This window comes from Kwoniella bestiolae, chromosome 1 (genome assembly GCF_000512585.2).
Source record: "Kwoniella bestiolae CBS 10118 chromosome 1, complete sequence".
In the NCBI taxonomy this organism is placed as follows: domain Eukaryota; kingdom Fungi; phylum Basidiomycota; class Tremellomycetes; order Tremellales; family Cryptococcaceae; genus Kwoniella; species Kwoniella bestiolae.
This window is the reverse complement of record NC_089241.1, coordinates 1,960,463-1,978,967: the sequence shown is the minus strand read 5'-3', so window position 1 is coordinate 1,978,967 and position 18,505 is coordinate 1,960,463. Positions and strand designations below refer to the sequence as shown.

The 18,505-nt window shown below is 46.9% G+C and overlaps 7 protein-coding genes across 7 annotated transcripts; 4 read left to right on the top strand and 3 right to left on the bottom strand.

The window, feature by feature from the left end:
• Positions 1-395: 395 nt before the first annotated feature.
• On the top strand, positions 396-515 carry I302_100743 (uncharacterized protein; the record flags this gene model as incomplete). Its single annotated transcript, XM_065869145.1, has 1 exon — positions 396-515. The coding sequence occupies one exon, from the start codon at positions 396-398 to the stop codon at positions 513-515; it is 120 nt and encodes a 39-aa protein (XP_065725217.1).
• Positions 516-837: 322 nt separating this feature from the next.
• I302_100742 (uncharacterized protein) lies at positions 838-3,438 on the bottom strand (the record flags this gene model as incomplete). Its single annotated transcript, XM_065869144.1, has 6 exons — positions 838-885; positions 939-1,392; positions 1,449-1,516; positions 1,573-2,716; positions 2,889-3,276; positions 3,336-3,438. The coding sequence occupies 6 exons, from the start codon at positions 3,436-3,438 to the stop codon at positions 838-840; spliced, it is 2,205 nt and encodes a 734-aa protein (XP_065725216.1).
• A 371-nt stretch (positions 3,439-3,809) lies between these two features.
• Positions 3,810-5,307, top strand: I302_100741 (uncharacterized protein; the record flags this gene model as incomplete). The annotated part of the gene is made up of 5 exons (XM_065869143.1): positions 3,810-4,021; positions 4,124-4,727; positions 4,772-5,144; positions 5,217-5,234; positions 5,300-5,307. 5 exons carry the CDS (start codon positions 3,810-3,812, stop codon positions 5,305-5,307), a joined length of 1,215 nt encoding a protein of 404 aa, XP_065725215.1.
• Positions 5,308-5,410: 103 nt separating this feature from the next.
• I302_100740 (uncharacterized protein) lies at positions 5,411-8,626 on the bottom strand (the record flags this gene model as incomplete). The annotated part of the gene is made up of 12 exons (XM_065869142.1): positions 5,411-6,057; positions 6,115-7,219; positions 7,270-7,342; positions 7,395-7,511; positions 7,564-7,574; positions 7,701-7,755; positions 7,809-7,880; positions 7,935-7,992; positions 8,040-8,169; positions 8,232-8,279; positions 8,328-8,451; positions 8,505-8,626. 12 exons carry the CDS (start codon positions 8,624-8,626, stop codon positions 5,411-5,413), a joined length of 2,562 nt encoding a protein of 853 aa, XP_065725214.1.
• A 648-nt stretch (positions 8,627-9,274) lies between these two features.
• On the top strand, positions 9,275-10,577 carry I302_100739 (uncharacterized protein; the record flags this gene model as incomplete). The annotated part of the gene is made up of 4 exons (XM_019190750.2): positions 9,275-9,476; positions 9,527-9,844; positions 9,900-10,323; positions 10,382-10,577. The coding sequence occupies 4 exons, from the start codon at positions 9,275-9,277 to the stop codon at positions 10,575-10,577; spliced, it is 1,140 nt and encodes a 379-aa protein (XP_019047498.2).
• A 112-nt stretch (positions 10,578-10,689) lies between these two features.
• Positions 10,690-13,210, bottom strand: I302_100738 (E1-like protein-activating enzyme Gsa7p/Apg7p; the record flags this gene model as incomplete). Its single annotated transcript, XM_019190749.1, has 11 exons — positions 10,690-10,851; positions 10,928-11,087; positions 11,131-11,246; positions 11,291-11,605; positions 11,655-11,813; positions 11,865-12,009; positions 12,064-12,341; positions 12,393-12,545; positions 12,599-12,766; positions 12,808-12,919; positions 12,966-13,210. The coding sequence occupies 11 exons, from the start codon at positions 13,208-13,210 to the stop codon at positions 10,690-10,692; spliced, it is 2,013 nt and encodes a 670-aa protein (XP_019047497.1).
• Positions 13,211-13,762: 552 nt separating this feature from the next.
• I302_100737 (uncharacterized protein) lies at positions 13,763-18,250 on the top strand (the record flags this gene model as incomplete). Its single annotated transcript, XM_065869141.1, has 14 exons — positions 13,763-13,791; positions 13,883-13,900; positions 13,958-14,197; positions 14,260-14,788; positions 14,832-15,386; positions 15,432-15,778; positions 15,834-16,007; positions 16,070-16,193; positions 16,238-16,378; positions 16,431-16,616; positions 16,678-17,145; positions 17,291-17,839; positions 17,888-18,057; positions 18,145-18,250. The coding sequence occupies 14 exons, from the start codon at positions 13,763-13,765 to the stop codon at positions 18,248-18,250; spliced, it is 3,636 nt and encodes a 1,211-aa protein (XP_065725213.1).
• Between the last annotated feature and the right edge of the window lie 255 nt (positions 18,251-18,505).

Sequence of the window (18,505 nt, the reverse complement as noted above, 5' to 3'; positions counted from 1 at the left end):
TCTCTTTATCCTATTGTTCTTTCTCAGAGTACAATAAGATTTCAGTAAGAATGAAAGTGTTGTCCCCGTTTCAAATGATTCTCGCCAAGTCCTCGGATCGATGTATTCTTATTGTTCTACCGCCCTCGGCAAAAAGAACAATAGACCTCCCTCTTCATTGGGGTATTCTCGGCTCGGCATCTCCGTCCCAAATCTCTTATTGTTCTCCAACTTACGACCGTATGATCCACCCGACAATGATTTCTTTAAGACTTGAGAAAAAAGGTATAAATACCCCTCTATCCAACGTCGATTCTCTCTTCTTTCTTTCAACCAACACAACCACATTAAACACATTACAACCAAACCTTCCAAACTCTCCCCCAAACCAACCAAACCAAACAACTACCATTACAATGGACGCTTTCACCGCTATCTTCAACAACTTCGCTGCTTCTGCCGCTCAAACCTCCGAGGCTCCCCGAGACAGCGAGAACCACCCAGGTGGTCCTGTCGCCATGTGCGTCGTTGCTTGATTGCGCCTCTGAATGGTGGGTAACATCTTTGCCCGATTGTCTCTCCGTTTTCCATTGCTGATGATTCACCATGTACACCCTAGGCGATGCGACTCACGAGTGGGAGCAATAGGAGCATCTTAACATCGGAATGTCGGGAAAGTCATATATATATATAGTTTTCATGCAAGTTTATCTTGTGTACATGTGATTGGTTGCGTTGATAGATCGAGATTATTTATCAGATGCGGAATGGGTTGAGCTGCTAATTGTTGAGCTGGATATATGCGTCTTGTGTACTTAGAAGATGGGACTCTCTGAATAGCGGGAGGGGCAAAGGATCTTAACGCTTTCTCGTTTGATGAGAAGGACGATTTGATTTCTCTTTACGCTGCGTATACAATCAATATAAGCCGAGCTCACCGACCACCTGATATCACGTACCTTTGATTTCTGTTGCCGCTGTCGGCGAATGATTTGGGCAGACAGCAGTCCATTGCCATGACTTGAGTGCGCTTTGGACCCTGGATCTGCGGAATCAGCTAAAAGAGCATAATCGCGAGGATGTTGCTTCTCACCTGAAGCTTTTGAACGGGCCGATGCGCTCGGCTCCGCTTTGTCATCTGGTTTGGAACTACTTTGAGGATCTCTAGCAGGGACCAGACGTTTGCGAGACTTCCAAGCATGGTATTTGCCCGCGCTGTACGATGCTGGAAGAAGAGATCCGCTCTCTGACCGGATCATCTTCTTGTTGTCGGAACCGACAGTAGGCTTTATGAATTTACGTTTCTTTCGATCCCAGCTAAGCTGACTGGCTTTCTGAGCTTTTGTGCCTGACCCCTCGTCAGCTGTCATGTCAATGGTTGACGCTGAGAGAGCTTCTGGCAGTGAGGCACCGCTTTTCAAGGAATAACTGGCAAGAAGTAAGCATGGTCCTCCGCGTCGTGCACTCACCCTCGTTCCGAGGCGGCACCATTTTGGGAGTGATCCATAAAAAAAGTGGGATCTCGAAAGGATTTCGTCTAGGAATCTCAGTCTTAGTTCTTCACATTCGATTGAAGTAAAGCAGCAGACTCACCATCGATGCGTCGGTAGCATTTGATTTCCTTGAACTGTCATCCACATCGACCGGATTGTCCTCTCGCATAGAGGCCTTTCTACGATTGTCAACCAGTTTGCGACGTTTCTTCATCAGTACAGAGCTGTCTGTTTCTCCGCGTTTGCCTAGCTCGAATATCGTCTCGTTTGGTGCGTAAGTCGCCAAAGATGCGACCAGACGGTCTCTGGCGATGACTTCAGATGCATTGGCAGGACTACCAAAGCTGGAGTCGGTAGGTAAGGTGAAGGACTGGCCACCGAGAATTTGACCTAGAGATTTCGCTTTGCGATATGAGCTTGCAGATGCCTTGCCGCGTGACCTTTCGAACATAGCTTGGCCCTTGCGCATGACTTCTCGGTGAGCTATTAGATGGGGAGCAATTTCATCTAGGCTTGATAAGATGTATTCTACATTTTCACTGATGTTATCTTGAGGGAAGGCCTTGAGCATATCGGCGTCGTTACCCATTCTTGAGATACCTAAGAAAGTCTGCAGATCGTAGAGATACGGCCAATCGTCTCGAACCACTAGCGACCAAGCGGTCCCTTTCCTGCCTGCTCGTGCAGTTCTACCGACACGATGTACAAATACTCTGGGGCCAGGCGGGAAATCGTAATTGATGACATGATCCATGACAGGGATATCTAGACCTCGTGCAGCGACATCAGTCACGACCAAGACATCGGTCAAGCGTTTTCGAAAGTGATGTAATTGCTGTTGTCGAGCAACCTGGTCCAAGGAGCTGTAGATGTGGGAGGTGCGATATCCAGCCGCTTTGAGTAATTCTGATACATAGTCGACGTGGTGTTTAGTCGACACAAATACAATCGCTTGAGGCCGCATAGCATCTTCGCCGGCATTTGAGATGTTGATGGCGTCTCTTAGAAGGACCAGAAGACCAGCATCCTTTTCCGTGGGCTTGACGGACAAGAAACGCAAATCTAAATCAGGGCTAATCTTGTGCTCTGTATCTAATCGAATGAGCAGCGGATTGACCAATCCAGCTTTGGCGAATTCAGCGACCGACGAAGGTAGCGTGGCAGAAAAGAGTAAATTTTGCCGAGTGGACGGTAGGCGACTCAGGATTTCTCGCAACTGCACATCGAATCCCATTTCGAATAATCTTTCATCAGCCCTCACTCGAATAAGCAAGAACTCACCTGTCAGCTTCATCATAGATCACCATTTGAAGGTGTCGTAGATCAAACTGCATTTCCACCAATAAATGCAAGAATCGACCTGGTGTGGCAATTATGCTATCAAGTCAGCTCATGCTAGCGGAAAAGGGGACTCACATATCTGGGTTGTTCGACATTTTCTCGAATTGCGCCTCCATACTCTCACCTCCCATAATCAGCGCCCACTTGAGATTCTCCATTTCCTTTCCCTTTCCCTTGACCATTCCTCTGGCCAGATCTTTACCGACCGTCAAGATCTGCATAGCTAATTCTCGACTCGGACACAGGATTAAAGCCCGAGGGCTTGGAGACGACTGATGAGCTGATCCAAGACGTTCGAGCAATGGAATGAGATATCCGAGTGTCTTTCCGGAGCCTGTACGGGCCATAGCAAGGATATCGCGCGGAGGAGCAGATAAAGCACCCGGAATACTGGCCCGCTGGATAGGGGTAGGATTTTTGAATTTTCGCAGCAGCAAAGATCTGACGAGGTCTGGTCCCACGTCTATGTGTTCATCAAGTCAGTGTGAGGGAGATGGAAGCAAGCCAGCAACGACTACTCACTCAAGGCTTGCCATTGCGATCCTGGACCTTTTGATTTTGTTGATTTAGCCACTTCGCCCAGAGACTGTTCTGCCCAGGAGGGTTCTATAGCTGCCTGATCCATTTTGGCCTAACACTTCAATGAGGTATTATGACTTGATAATGCTGCTGTGATGCGATAGATGGGTGAATATGTAGAGTAAGTGGATCGAGTGATAAAATCTGGCAAAGTGTACATGTTGATTGTTAGTTATCTCATCTTTTGGCAAATCACGTGACTCAAAGATGCTGACACGTGGTTGACCAAGATTTTAATTACATAATACCTAGTTCTACAGTGATGTTAGCTGAAATTTATTGATAATCGATCAGTGATGGAGTGAGTGATACAGTGTAGTGTAGTAACAGTCAATAACAATTCATCGTCAACATCTCGTCTTCTCATTACGTCCATATATCCAAACAAAAAAATATCATAAACAAATACAAGCCATCATGTTCACCTGTATCTCCTGTAGGGTCGCCTTCGAGACAGCTGCCGAGCAGCGATCTCATTTCTCAACCGACTGGCATAGGTACAACATGAAACGTCGAGTGGCCAATCTACCGCCAGTAGCAGCTGAATCATTCAACGAAAAGGTGTTGGAAAGAAGGGAACAGAATGCTGTTAGAACGGATCCGAGAAGCTTATCATGTACTTCCTGCAAGTAAGTGTCAACTCGTTTAGCTTCCCGCTGACTTTGCAGTAAAAACTTCTCGTCTGAAAACGCTTTTCGATCACATATTCAATCCAAAAAGCATCGCGACAGGGAAGCACAGCAGTCAACTTCGCACTTCACATCCTCTCCGCTCGAGCCGCAGTCACTTCGCTCTTACCAGCCTGATACCCACACGAATGATGAACCGTCTGAAGAGATCGCGATCAACCCGGAATCATCTTCTGACCAAGGCAGCGACGATGAAGGAGAGGGTGATTTCTCTGCGCGGATCGCTAAAGCTCGTCGACGAATTCAGCCTACCGATTGTCTTTTTTGCTCATGCAGTCAAGCTTCAGTCGAGGACAATATCAAGCACATGACCAAATCTCATAGCTTCTTTATACCAGATCAAGACATCTTACTCGATCGTTCAGGTCTTCTAGCTTATTTAGGCGAAAAGGTTGCGATTGGAAATCTTTGTCTCTTCTGTCCTAACGGTGGTAGAGAGTTTGGAAGTTTAGAAGCGGTCAGAAAACATATGATTGATAAAGCACATTGTAAAATTGCTTACGAGACCGACGAGGATAGAGCAGAGTTGGCGGATTTCTATGATTTCACTGGCTCGGAAGGATCGGAAGGTTCGGTAGAATCAGACTGGGAAGATTTGGATGAGAGTGTATCACATTCTGGTGATGAGCAGGAAGTGATGGAGAAGGTGAGTTGTCACTGTCTTTTACATTAAACTGAACATTCCCCTAGAACACGAGTCGACGTCAAATGGCTATCGCACCGGACGGGATGTCACTCATGTTACCATCTGGCCGCACTCTGGGTCATCGATCTCTCAAAGTATACTACTCTCAACGTCTTCGCCCTGTCGTACCGCATGATACCTCTTCTTCTGTCGCTGCATCCAAAGTTGCGCTCGTCCGCCAGCGGTTGGCGGATCCCTCACTCGCTCTAGTGCCCGTCGCAGGTGGCCATGGAGCTTTCGGACGTGGTCAAGAGCTGATGAAAGCTCGCAATGCTGGTGAAGCCAAGTGGGCTAAACGGCAAGGGAGATCTTTCAAGGATCAGAAGTATAGAGAACAATTCAAAACCCGAGTGGGTTTCACACATAACAACCAGAAGCGTGAGTTTTTATGGTTTCATAAGTGCTGATGTATGGGCTATCCGCTGATGAGCCTTCTTGCGTAATTTTCAGATTTCAGAGATCCTTTGCGTGAGTCCTGGTTTCTTTGCATCCTGTCGTATGGCGTCGACGTTGACAGACGTGTCTTCTTGCAGTACAATAACAAAAACGCAAACAGGCCTTGCCGCTTGGGATATTCAGATGTATCATGCATATACGATTACTATAAAATTGATCTCACCATTTCATTAGCGCTATTCTTTTACTTAATATTCTGTCCAGTCGTTCTGCTCTTTCTCCTTTGATTGCTCATTCGAGTGTACGCCATCGAAACGAGTCTGAGTAGATGGTACCATTTCGTTTGTTTCCGAAATCAAGTCAGCTAGACCATACGATTGAGGGTGATTGGCATGATTGACATTTTCTGCCGTCGAAAACGAGGCAAACCGATTTGATTCCTTAGATGTGTTGTGCAACGGATGTTGTGAGCTTTGGTCGATGGGTAAGCCATCATCATATATTGGCGTTCGGCTCAATAAAGCTGAAGGATCGAGGGATGCAGCACGAGTAAACGGAGGAAGTCCTTGATTCACAGTCGAAGGGGCGTACGGATGAAAGCGTGAAGTACTGAGATAGGAAGATGGTGAATAATGGGGGACATGAGGTTCGGTTATTGATGTTCGCCCAGACAGAGGTAAATTGGGGGTCATAGATCGATGTCGCTTGTTTACAAACGCACTCTCTGCGACGTGACCTGATATGGTCGGGACTGAATTTGTCATGGTAGAAGTCCAGTCCGGTCGAACTGTCTGAGGGCGATCTGCTTGGATGTGAGATTGTAAGTTTTCCCCATATTCGTTTACACCAGAAAACGATGGAGGCAACATAGGAAGCCGAGCTGGACTGAAATGACCTAAAGCACCGCGGGATGTGAGTACGTGATCTATATACGTGCAGTAGAGAGACATACCTTGTAGACTTGTCGAAACTTCCCCATAATTCAACCCATATAGATGTTCTGCATTGACTGTGGAGTTCATGGATGCTGAAAATCCTCTATTCTCTCTGGCAGCCATCGCGTCGACCTCTGCCTCTAAAAGTATGGCTATATCGTCTTCGGTGCTTTCGGAGGCTTCAGTCTTCATCCTCTCTCCCCGATCTGCCTTTTCGTGTGTTTTGATGTGCTGAGTGAGATTGTCGCTCCTACTGAACCTTTTGGCGCATCGAGTGCATTCATACGGTCTTTCTTGTGTATGAGTTCGAACATGTCGTTTCAGATGTTCAAGCCGCTTGAACAGACGGCCGCATGACAGCAATGGGCAGCTGAACCCTTTGGCAGGTGCATTGGTTACACCGAGTGATCCGGGGATAGCAGAAGCGATCGCTCCTTGACTCGCGGCGAGATGGGGATATGATGAAGATGGCGCCGTCCTATCGTTGGGTATTACGTGAACAAAGTTTGAAGACCAAGAACCTGGATGCGCCCTGGTAGGAGGAATCGTGTTGGAGAGCGGGAGGAGATTTGAAGAAGGTGAGGGATGGCCAAGCTGTCCTGACTGAGCTGGCCTGGGAGAATTGAAGTTTACAGGCGATGCTCGAGTATTAGGAAAGATCGGTGGAGGCGGAATGAAATTTGACGACGACATGGAAGCTTCGTCTCCAGCGAGTGGAAATGAATACTCCGATCGATGTAATCTTTCGCTGTCCGAACCGCTTTCGTCATCACCAGTATCATAATTTGTGGTCGCAGTATCAGCTCGGTGTTGTCGGGGCTTTTTCTCTCGAGACGACTTTCTACGTCCTTGTTTATATGCAGGGCTACCCTTGAGCAATGAACGAGAAAAGAGGACTGTGTTTGCATTGCTCTGGCTTTCCAGCAGATCTCTATCAGCACCTTGATTGAAATGGTGTGTCGATTGAGCAGAGGACGGCGTATTGTGATTTTCCTTAGTCACGTTTTGGATCTTCGTGTCGGGAGAAAAGCGTCCTCCTTCGCCTATGGGAGGAGATCTCTCTAGAGTATGATCTTGTGATATCGTCACAGTATCGATTGCTGAATCGATAACTCGCGGATTCTACGTAGAAAGATTAGCGTGTCAACACCGTGTGCTTCGTCAATGCTTACTGGGTTGATGGACTCCTCGAGACCTGGTTGTTTGCCAGCAAATTGTTCGAACAAGCTACGTTTGGGATCATAACTGAAGGGGAGGTCAGTCAGCGAGGGGAATCTCCGTCAAACACTTCTCTTACCGGAAGCTCCTCGCTGGCTCGCCAACTACTATAGTTGTAGGCTCCAGCCCCATTTTCTCCCTCTTGAGATCCCTTTCAAGCGCGTCCAGGAATAAGCGATCATGCGGTACGGAGAACCTATGTCAGTAGACATAAGCAACGGCAAGCGCATCACATATTGACAACTCACCAGTAGAAGACCTATAGACCACAAGAAGGTAAAAACGTTCTATGAGTGATCCCTTATGAGACAGCATGGTCGACTTACTTTTTGCTGCGGAATGAAAATGTTAGATACCTTTCACGTATTTGTATTTCGAGACTTACTTTCTTCTGTGTACGAATGCAGCCATTTCGAAAAAGGAGATCCAGGAATGGTGATCTGGAAAGTTTGTTATCAGGTCACACGGTCCAGAATTCACTGTTTAAGCTCACTTCGGTTCTTCCAGGCAAGCGTCTGTACCAGGCTTGAGGTTTCGGAGATCAGAGAAAACACCTTCTTCGAATCTGCCAGCTTGTGTGAGCTTCATAACAGGCAACATCTGGAGGCAACAAACGCACTTCTTCATATTCCTCACAGGCCTTGAGAAAGCTTCAAAACGGAACACAAGAGCTCGAACTAAAGCATGTCAGGATATGAGGCCTCACATAAAAGTTCTGGCTTACCTATATCAGTACCTGTAATGTGATAAAGCCCGTTCCAGAACACACAGGCTACATGTTCTCCATTAGGCAACAAAAATCGGTTGAGGTTGGGATGAGGAGATGCCAGGGATGTAGAATGAAAAGGTGAAGTCTAGCAAGGTGAATGAGCAGGTGTCACTTCGTGGGAGAAAAAAGTGGAATTACAGATTTCACCGAGCTATCGTCTCCCCCCATCCATCTTGTGGGTGCAGTAGCTAAGAACTGTATCATAAAGTCAGCATGGGTGTTGGAAGTGCAGAATATACTCACGAATTGAAGGCGACTAAGATGTTTCACCAGTTGACTCTCGCGTTCAGTGAGCGCTCGAGGTACTACATTGGTTGGGGGAGGCAGAGGCGTCGTAGGAGTCATACCTGCTATGGGAGGAGTTGGACTAAGAGCATGTTAGTATGGGGGTTGCGTATCGATAGGATGTTGCACACATACGATGGACTTGGACCACTCCGCCAGCTGGGCGTCCCACCGGCAGCACTATAAGTCCCCGGCGCCAATCCAGCACTCAAGTTCGCTGTAGAGACACGAGGTTGGGGTTTGATCTTGTTTTCCATTTTCAGAAAGCGCTTAGCTTGCGTTTGTAAGGCAGCTCCAAAACGATGATCGATGAATGCCTTACATTGCCATGATCAGACCAAGTCATCATCACATCGTCCAAGCACCGATAGACTTACTCGCAATGACAATCCTTTGTTTTGATCTGACGGAAGTATGAAAGGAGCTTTTCGATGAGATGTTGATATTTTTGGGCTGAACCACGAGGTGTTATAATACGTTTCATGATGAAAACGAAATTTACGATAGTGATAAGTCAATTTGTGCTACGCTGCTTCACAATGCTGAAACAGGTGCGTGTCCGTTTCAGCGCAACCTGAATCAACCTCCACCGGCTTCAGCTTGACACCCTCAAAAGGGCAATTTGTGATAAAGGGTGCCTGGTGTACCCCCGGGGTACAGAACAAAAGGAAAATGCCACACAAATTCAACTCCCAACCTGTTCTTATTGTTCTGTCAGGGCTGATCGAGGTCTTATTATTCTCCACGTGGACACTCATTTCTGTCTATTGTTCTTGACGATGTCTTTCGCCTACATGATTTTTACTGGAGATGAAGCAGATCGTATATATTGCTGAGGATGGAGCGAGAAAGTATGAATCTCTTCCGTCACTTTCATCCTACTTCATCATTCATCAAACATAACAATGCACGACGCCAGCGTTATATTTTTCTGCGGCCTCTGCGCCTTCCTTGTCCTTCTTCCACTTCCGCTCCAATGGCGGGCACGAAATTCTGGTACAATCCTTCTCATCACGTGGCTTTTCATTGGTGACGTAATCTCATTCATCAACGGAATCACCTGGTGGGATAGCGTTGAAAATGTGGCCCCAGTGTGGTGTGATATCTGTGAGTGGAACTGCTATGGTGTGCGGAAAATTCGCTAATATGCTTGATAGCCACCAAACTCACCATTGGTCTCACGACCGGGATTGCAGCGTCCAGTCTATGCATCACGCGTCGCTTAGTGATGATCGCTTCCTCAACAACTGTATCGTTCACTCAAAGACAAAAGCGCATGGCTGTATCGATCGATCTCTTTTTGGGCATCTTGTTGCCTGTCATCGTAATGGCACTACACTATACGGTCCAACCACACAGATTTGATATTTTCGAGGGTTATGGTTGTCAAGCTTCTGTATGGTGGAGTCTGCCTGCTATCTTTGCAGTCAGTTGGTGGCCGGTATTGCTATCTCTGATTGCTGCCGTGTATGGAAGTAAGTTTGATCGCTCAAGCTAATCGTGGAAAGAAGCTTATGTCCTTGCGTCCAGTCATCGCTATCAAATTCTTCTTGTCCCGTCGACTTCAGTTCCAGACGCTCCTTAGATCATCCAAAAGCGGCCTCGATAATCGACATTATGTGCGGCTTATGGCACTTGCTAGCGTGGACATCCTTCTCGGTCTGCCACTTACTGCATTCGCGGTTTCGCAAACAATAATCAAGCGCCAACCGTACGAGTCTTGGGCTGTAGTACATTATGATTGGTCTAGGGTCGATCAATATCCAGCCCGACAAATTTTCAACTCTGCGTCAAACACCGCTGCCATTGTGTTGCCTAGATGGCACACACCGCTTTTATCAATCATATTCTTCCTTTTCTTTGGGGTATCAATCGATTCCATCAACGAGTATTGTCGGTGGATTGATTGGTTGAAATCCAAGATGCCTTCGCGATTCAGGAGACCCCGGGAACCGTAAGTGAATCTAGACCTTGTCATCTCTTCTCAAGCTGACGGTATCCGTACTCTACAGACAACCAACATTTGTGCCAAAACTCGGATCGACTGTAGCTCGTCCTATAGGGGGAGACTGGAAAGAACCTTCCACCCTCGAAGAAAGTGTCGTTACCATCGATGAAAGTCACAATCAAGATCAGGTTGAACACCGTCAGTCTAATGTAGTTGAAGGGGTTACCGTCGCTGTTCGCGTAGACCGACAAATAGTCTGAAGTAGTACCCGCGAAGTCATTTAGTATATGTTTGGGTAGAATTTCGTCAGGTTACTGTAACAGCTCATGTATGATCTTGGATTCGTATGCATGCGAGACATGAATCTGCATCTTAAATGTCGTCCTCGCTGTCTTCAATCCAATCAATCTCATCCAATGCTTTCTCACTCTTGATATGCAATTGATCTAACCCAGTGACTTGCTCCAGTAACTCGGCGCGTGCAAAAACTTCAAGAAGCCATTCTTTGCCACCCTCTCGATATGCTTTCAACACCTATCATATTGTATCAGTTTGACTGGGGAGCGCAAAGATACCTCGAGGTAACCATTCAAGGATAACGACAACTCACTAGAGGACTACAAGCTGTGCATTGATCGTAAGCAGGACCATGGACGATCAGGTTCTTCCATTGGCTTAGGATGCCTCGGACTTGATGTGGGATCGGACCGAGAGGAAGATCACAGTCCGTATCCTCAGCCGCGGAAGGGTCGTAGGCTGGTGCATGAGCTCTGCTTGATGTCAGCATGTTTTCGAGCGAAGCTATCAACTCACTTCAAAGGGTGCTGTAATAGTGATACTAGCAACTCTGTGGCACTGGCAGCAGCCAATGGCGCAACTCCTGGTCTGGTGACGGTACACATTTGATCCAACGTTCTATCCGTTAAAGACTGCAATCGAAATTAGCACTCGCTGATAAAGCAATACTACTCACATCAGTTGGTGCCATTACATCGTTACAATAATAGCAGCCCAGCTGTCTTCGGTCGTTACTATCTGCTGGAATACCATGTCGCATGACAAGGTAAGAGTCAAAGCCTAGAGCTGCATTGATCACTATCTTATTCTGAGTCATGCTCATGAGTGTAGGCAGCCATCTTGACTCCCTAGAGTCCATGAGAAGAAAGATCGCATCATTATTCTTGATTAATTGTTCCAGTTTCTGTATATCAACGCATGTCGAAGCTGATTGAGAAGGTGGTACGGGATGCCCGGGCATGGGGATCGTGAAGGAATGCCCTGTGGCCGTCTGCTCGGAGTCAACATTCGACATTCCAGATGTCAAGCATAAGACTCACAATTCCAGGGAATATCTCTCTGAGCCTTTCAGCAGCACAAACAGCTTTCGGTCTTCCTCCTTCTAAACAATCTTCAAAACGGAAAAGAGGTTGTCGGACTGGGTTAGAGAACGATACTCTTGCGGAGTCAACGAATGTGATGTTGCGTATACCCCAAGCCTGAAATATACGATGGTAAGTGGAGTAACATCGGAGGCTAACATGACCTACCATTAGATTTCTGGCAACATAACAGCCCAGCGTGCCTGCGCCGAGTAGCAGACATCGTGTGTTCGCGATTTGCTCCAGATCAAGAGTAGGTGCGACCCTCCATTTCATCAATTTTAAATTGAGATCGACAGCTTGTTCGGCGAGCCTTTTTGGCAGACTTAGCTCGGATCAAAAATGAAAATGTTTCGAAAATACTCACCGGACTGGATCCATCATAGGTCCAAGATCGGAAATTCGACTTGCTAGTTTTCCCTCAGCAGTTCGTTCCCATCCCACAGCCGAAGTTGATGCATTGGAGGGATTCTTGTGCCCTCCAGGTAGCTTGATGTCGCCCTGTATACTAGCGCGCCCCTGGCGCATGCAAATAATCGAGGCTTGCGTTACTGCGTGTACGGTATTCAGATAGTGCAGGATGTTGCGCAGAGGCCAGCCAGGAATTTGGTTCAATGACGAAGGGTCGTGGAAAGCGATCGTTATCTAATATTCGAGTAAGCGCTGGCTATCGCCATGGAGCTTGTTATGCCTCACTTGATGAGCTGTATTCTGGTCATAGAAGGACTGGAACTCAGATAGGGGAGCGATTGAGCGAGAACCCAAAGGACCTTTGACTAAGAAGGCTTCCGATTTGCGATCGTACTTCATAGACATCTCAGTCTCAAGGTGTCGAAGTTCTTGCAGATCCTGTGAGGCGAATCTTGGCATGTATCGTCTCCTCAAAAGTGTGAGGAACTCACCTCCTCATTCGTGGCGATGAAGCCCCGATCATCAATGGTCCAAGCTGGTACGGAGACGATGGCCGGGAAGGCAAACCAGTAGTGAAATGTATATTTTTTCAGATCTGCGAAAGTGACGAGAAGGAAGGGATTGATAAGAGGATCCTTTGAGCTGAAAGATTCAAGAATCTTCTCCCATCAGCTACAAATCAAGACCATCGATCACTTACCTTGGATATCACCCTGTTGAAAACCTCCTTTTTGATCTCGGTCTTACGAAACTCTTCGATAGTATTAAAATTTTTTAGGATACCAGTGATTGGTATTGAACCAGCAGGATTACTTCACATAGCTGGTCAGCATTCTTTTCTAAGTAAGATGAACATACCTTTCTGAACGTTCGCCAAAAGCATTCCCTCCGACACTGATGTTCCCGTCAATTCCGACAACGCTCGAGCTACTGCTACCTGATGGTCCTTCATGATCGTGTATCTGTCTACCTTCTTCCAACCATCCTGTTATCTGTTGCTCGTCATCGTTGAGCTTGGCCTTGTCGAGCTTGTGTGAGGTGAGAGCTGTCCAGAAGGCTGGAGTAGGTTGTGAGGCGAGGGGTTGAAATTGGAGATTGGGCATTATGATGTGATACGATGTGATGATGAGTGATTGGTGGTGAATGATAGGATACTCATGGTAGTGATTGATGTTGATTCAAAGTGTATGCACATGTAGCAGTAGTGATCTGATTACCCATTACCCATTACCCATTACCCATTACTTGATGTTTCATATCATCATTACCCGGCTGTAATATGGAGCCCCACACTCTTATTATTGTAATAGTGCTGATATACTCAAGTAACCTAATAGGCGCGCCATTATGTCACTTTCCTCTTACCAGATATACGATTCATGTTGACGATTATCTTATTGATATTGATATGTACTGTATGTGCTACTCACTAGTACTGCTCACTACTACTTATTACTTGACCACCCCATTCATCAGATCAAACTATCATATCATCAGTATCAAACATTACAACACATCAAATCATCATAACAAACAACGGTGTCCACCTTGCGCGCTGTCAGCAACTCACTCTCCCCTTTTGTCCTCGGGATCATGCGTTGATCCATCATACAAAACTCTTACAAGCGGATATAGAGAGATAGCAGGCTCAAGCCATGGCGGCAGGTGATAATGTATGCTTAACGTGAGTCTCTGACCATGTCTACTGATTTCTCCGGATCAATCATGTACTGAACTTCATCGCTGATGCGGAGCTTACCATCCAACATATAAAGGTACACTTTCCGAGTCGCGTGAGTGTCGCTCTCACTTCAGTGAGGTGCCCATCTGACCTCGTCGTATTCTTTTAGCTATCTTCAAGATCTTCTCGACAAACGTGCTCAACATCCTATTCCGAAAGACCAAGAATCAACGCTACCTACCAATCATGCCGTCTCATCCCGCAGATCGCATGATGGGTCATTCTTCACCACCTTTGACTTGGGCTCGCTGATGGGGAAGGATTCGTCAAAGTCGCCAAAGTACCCGGAAAAACTCCTCAAGATCTTTGACAGCTTCCTTCAGAGAATAGCCATGGGACAAGAACCAAAGTAAGTTATTTCGGTCGTCCTTCAGACTTCGTCTACCTCAGTGGCTGAACACTTTCACTCAGATATTCCGATCAGAGATTTCGCCGTACAGTAGCCAGGTTTTGGTCATCGACATGGCCTGACAAGACTTTCCAGCGTCAGATGAAGGAATCGCGGAAGATCGAGGACCTAATATTAGCCTTTGTCACCACATCTACCAAAACACTACAGAAGGATGATGAATTAGCAGACGGTGCATGGAAATCGGAACTCAGTTTGCAAGTATCTCTCTTTCTAGATCTTCTGTATGATTGCTTGATCACGCTTGGACCATTGTCTCCCGAGTTGTCTTCCCGATTACAATCTTATCGCAACCGCTTGAAGGCTCAAGATGTCACTCCAAGGATGGAACGATCTCTGGATGAGGGTGGGAAGGGGAGGGGCGATCGAGACAGCTTAAGCGTGCAGAAGAGGGACCATGCAAACAGTCTCAAGGGGGCGATGTTTGATACGATTTCGATTCTGTTCAGGCTCAACAAGGATGGTATTCAGCGGATTGGCGCAGATGCGGAGAGCACATGTACGGAGCAGGCTGCGTTGGATGACCTCAAGGTGAGGCTTTCCTTCCTTAACTGGGCTGACTTACAATCTGCAGAAATGTCTCACATCACTCAACACCGATACTCCATACCTGTATTCACCGCACGACTTCACCGATCCCGGCACCTGGAACGCATGGCGTGCTAGCGAGGTCTCTGCTTTGTCGCAGATGATGCTCGGCATGATGCAATCGAACGTCGCTCTCCATCAGACTCCTGATCGGCAATCGCCTTTAGATGTGCCTCTACAGCTGGACTCGCTAAGCCTAGAGACGGGTGACTCTCATTTCACCTACATCCCTCCCGATCCGAAAGGTACATATCGCGAATTGCTGGATAGGTGCTTAGATCGTGATCTGGAGCTATTGAAAACACTTCCGGAGGATGAAGATGTGTCGCTAGGCATTCTTTCGCACGAGCATGTTTCGTTGCTCCAGACTTGTGCGGCTAGATGGCGATTGCCTTTATCTTTCCGAACCTGCGCATTCTTGACTGCCATTGTCGACCGATATCAGAAAGGGGATGTACCATCGGCGTGCGTTCACGAGGCCCATGCAATGGTCGAAAGGGCGCAATCAGATGTACCGCCTTCCTCTTGGGCCATCTCAGATGTGAGTACGATACCAGTCGTCGGGTCACGGCTGACCTTGTTGCAGAGAGAAACACTCGATTGGACCATTAATCAGCGCAATATTTCGTTCTGCCAAGCTTTGGAAGCCGCCCTTCATTATCCTAAAGGCTACCATTCAGAGGAATTCTTAGAAGCTGTGGAAGACTGGTGCGCTCTCGGTGTTCCCGAAGATCAACAGCGAGTTCTGTCCGACATCTCGGCGCAAATCATAGATAGCATCAAATCTCAAGCTTTCAATTCCTACATTGACCAAGCATCTAAATCCTTGGATCAAGAAGGATCGAAGACTTGCGCATTCGCGCTACAACTTGGGACATGGATTGAAAAGGAAATCAAGAGACTCGATAAGAAATTTGGGGCTGCAATCACTAGGTAAATACTTTATTGCCAACCCTTTGCGGCTTAACTCATTACCCCTTGTTTCTAGCGACATCGACATCGTGCCGCTCGTTCTGCGGCAACATCTGACGTTGTGGTTTCGAGATCTCGAGGACACTCTCTTGGCTCATTCAACGGAAAGATTTCGCTCGGATATGGAGGAGCTGTTTGTTTTGTACCGCAAATCCTGCAAACTGAGCGATATGGGAAAGGCATTCATACAGTAAGCTTGCGCCATAACATCTCGATCGCGTCTTCACAGGTCTGCTTGCTGATCTATCGCAGGGATACGAGATTTATCCTTCGATTTCCCCTACCACCGTTGTTCGCCCCTCTTGTATTCGCGTGGCTAGAACAAACGGCATCGAAAACAAAGGTATGGTCCGATCAAGCCTTGGCAGTTGACAATGTGAGTCCAGCATTTCAAACAGTACTCAGCTAAGTAAACGTTAGTTCGAACCCACTTCCGCGAACGGCCCTTCGTCTTCCGTAACGGACTTGTTTGACTCCTTCAGGAGTGCAGTACAGTTTCTTATGGATCTAAATTGGCCGGATGAACAGCAACTGGCAGGTTTCGCTACACGTTTAGCCAAGGTAAGCTCCTCTTATCCTGAGATGATAATCATTCCGCTGAATCGTAGAAAAGATCATCAGCATATCTATCAACGATTATTGTCAAAACATAGAGCAGTTATTTTCAGCGGATATGCGTCAGACTGAGACAGTCTTCACTGCAGCTAAGCAGAAGGCGTGGTTAGAGAAGGCAAAATCTACACTAGCATCTTTACAGGGTGAACGCAAGCTACAAGCGTTCTTCAACTTCACCCCACAGGTGCGTGTATAGTTCCCCTCTGCGAATGTTGGACGGACTCTACTAATTCTTTGCGGTGCAGTCTTGCGTGAAGCTCAATAATATCGAGGCAGCTCGTCAGCAATTGGATCAGCTATACGAGCAGATGCGTGTAGATGATTTATCGGCTTACGAAATTCCCGAAAGCTCCACTTCAACAGTGCACCAAACCTACTTATTTACCGTCAAGATCGTCCTTGCCGAGGGGCTCACACTAGACACCAACAACAAATCACCCGACAGCTTCGTTATTCTGAGCGATGAACATGGTAATCGATACGCAAAAACGAGAACAATTTACGACGATTCTGACCCTCGCTGGGACGAAAGCTTCGACATCCCCGTTAAAGGCAGCGCTTGGTTTATGGCTACGGTCCGACAGCGCAATATAACAGGTAAACACGACCTTTTGGGCAGAGCTTATCTCAGACTGGACCCCTCTCAGCACGCGGATCTCATTTCAAAGGATGTCTTGCTGCCTTTGGATACAAGGGGTCATCTGCTGATGCGCGTTGGTATGGAGGGAGAAAGAGATGACATTCAGTATCATTTCGGTCGAGCATTCCGGTGGCTCAAGCGTACTGAGTCTGATATGGTACGAACATTTGTGGACAAGGTGAGTTGCTGACTCTGTGACAATTGGCTGACGAGTGTAGATGATTCCGGTTCTTCGACATACCCTTTCCCGCTCTTCCATCAAGTCGGTCCTTAAACCCAACGTCAATGGTCCTCTCGATTATAACGAGGCTCTGGGCAAGCTCTCTGCAGCGTATAGATCTGCCATAGGCTCCACAGAGTACAGCATTCCTCCGACCAAAGAGGAACGGCATCGGGGACCGACTGATGCTGACATAGAAACAGCCATTCATCCTTTATTTGACTATCTGGATACAAATAATCATACACTTGCTTCGACTCTCTCACACGATTCCATGCAAATGGTCATGGCGAAACTATGGAAACAAATCCTGATGACGATAGAAGCGCTCATAGTCCCACCGCTATCGGACAAGCCTTCCCGGATGAGAGCCCTCGGCGATGGGGAACTTGACATCGCTCTCAAATGGTTGAAATTCCTGCGAGACTTCTTCTATGTCGGTGGGGACGCTAGTGGAGTTCCACTAAGCACGTTGCAGAATGCGAAGTTCAACGAGATTCTGTCTGTAAGGATTTACTATGATTGGAATACGGATGATCTGATGGAAGTGAGTGATGGCTCTGAGACATGTGCGCTGCTGATATGACTTCTGCAGGAATGTATACGTGGATTTCAATCGACTTTGAGGTATCGAGCGACGAAGCCCAGCAAATCGTTACTATCTCAGCGGAATCTTGGGACTATTCGAGCAAGGAAGAGTGCCAAACGAGCATTGCCTAATTCGAGCAGCAATACTGAGATGATTATGCGAATATTACGAATGAGGTCAGTCAGTCTCAAACTATCTGCACGGTACAGCGTGAACGCAGAGATTACGGGATTTTACTGAAATGTATGTTTACTATGTTGCAGGCAAGGCACGCAGGAGTTTTTAGCCCAACAGTTACAGACTATATCGGTTGTGAAAATGGAGAATCCCAAGAAGGGTAGAAACAGCACCACTCGGTTCTCCAGATGACGAAAAGTTGACGATGCTTGGTTGATGTGTATGTGATATGATACGATATACATATATGGTGTTTGTATCAGTAGAATGTTGATTATGAATCGTATATTATTGTTTGATGTGTTCAAAATTAACTAGACGCGTGGATTGGTGCCACCGAGATGAAGCATTCTAAACCTGACACGCACACACACACACCATTTACACACCATATATAACCTATACACAGTATATACACTCGTACACACCATACACAGTATATATACA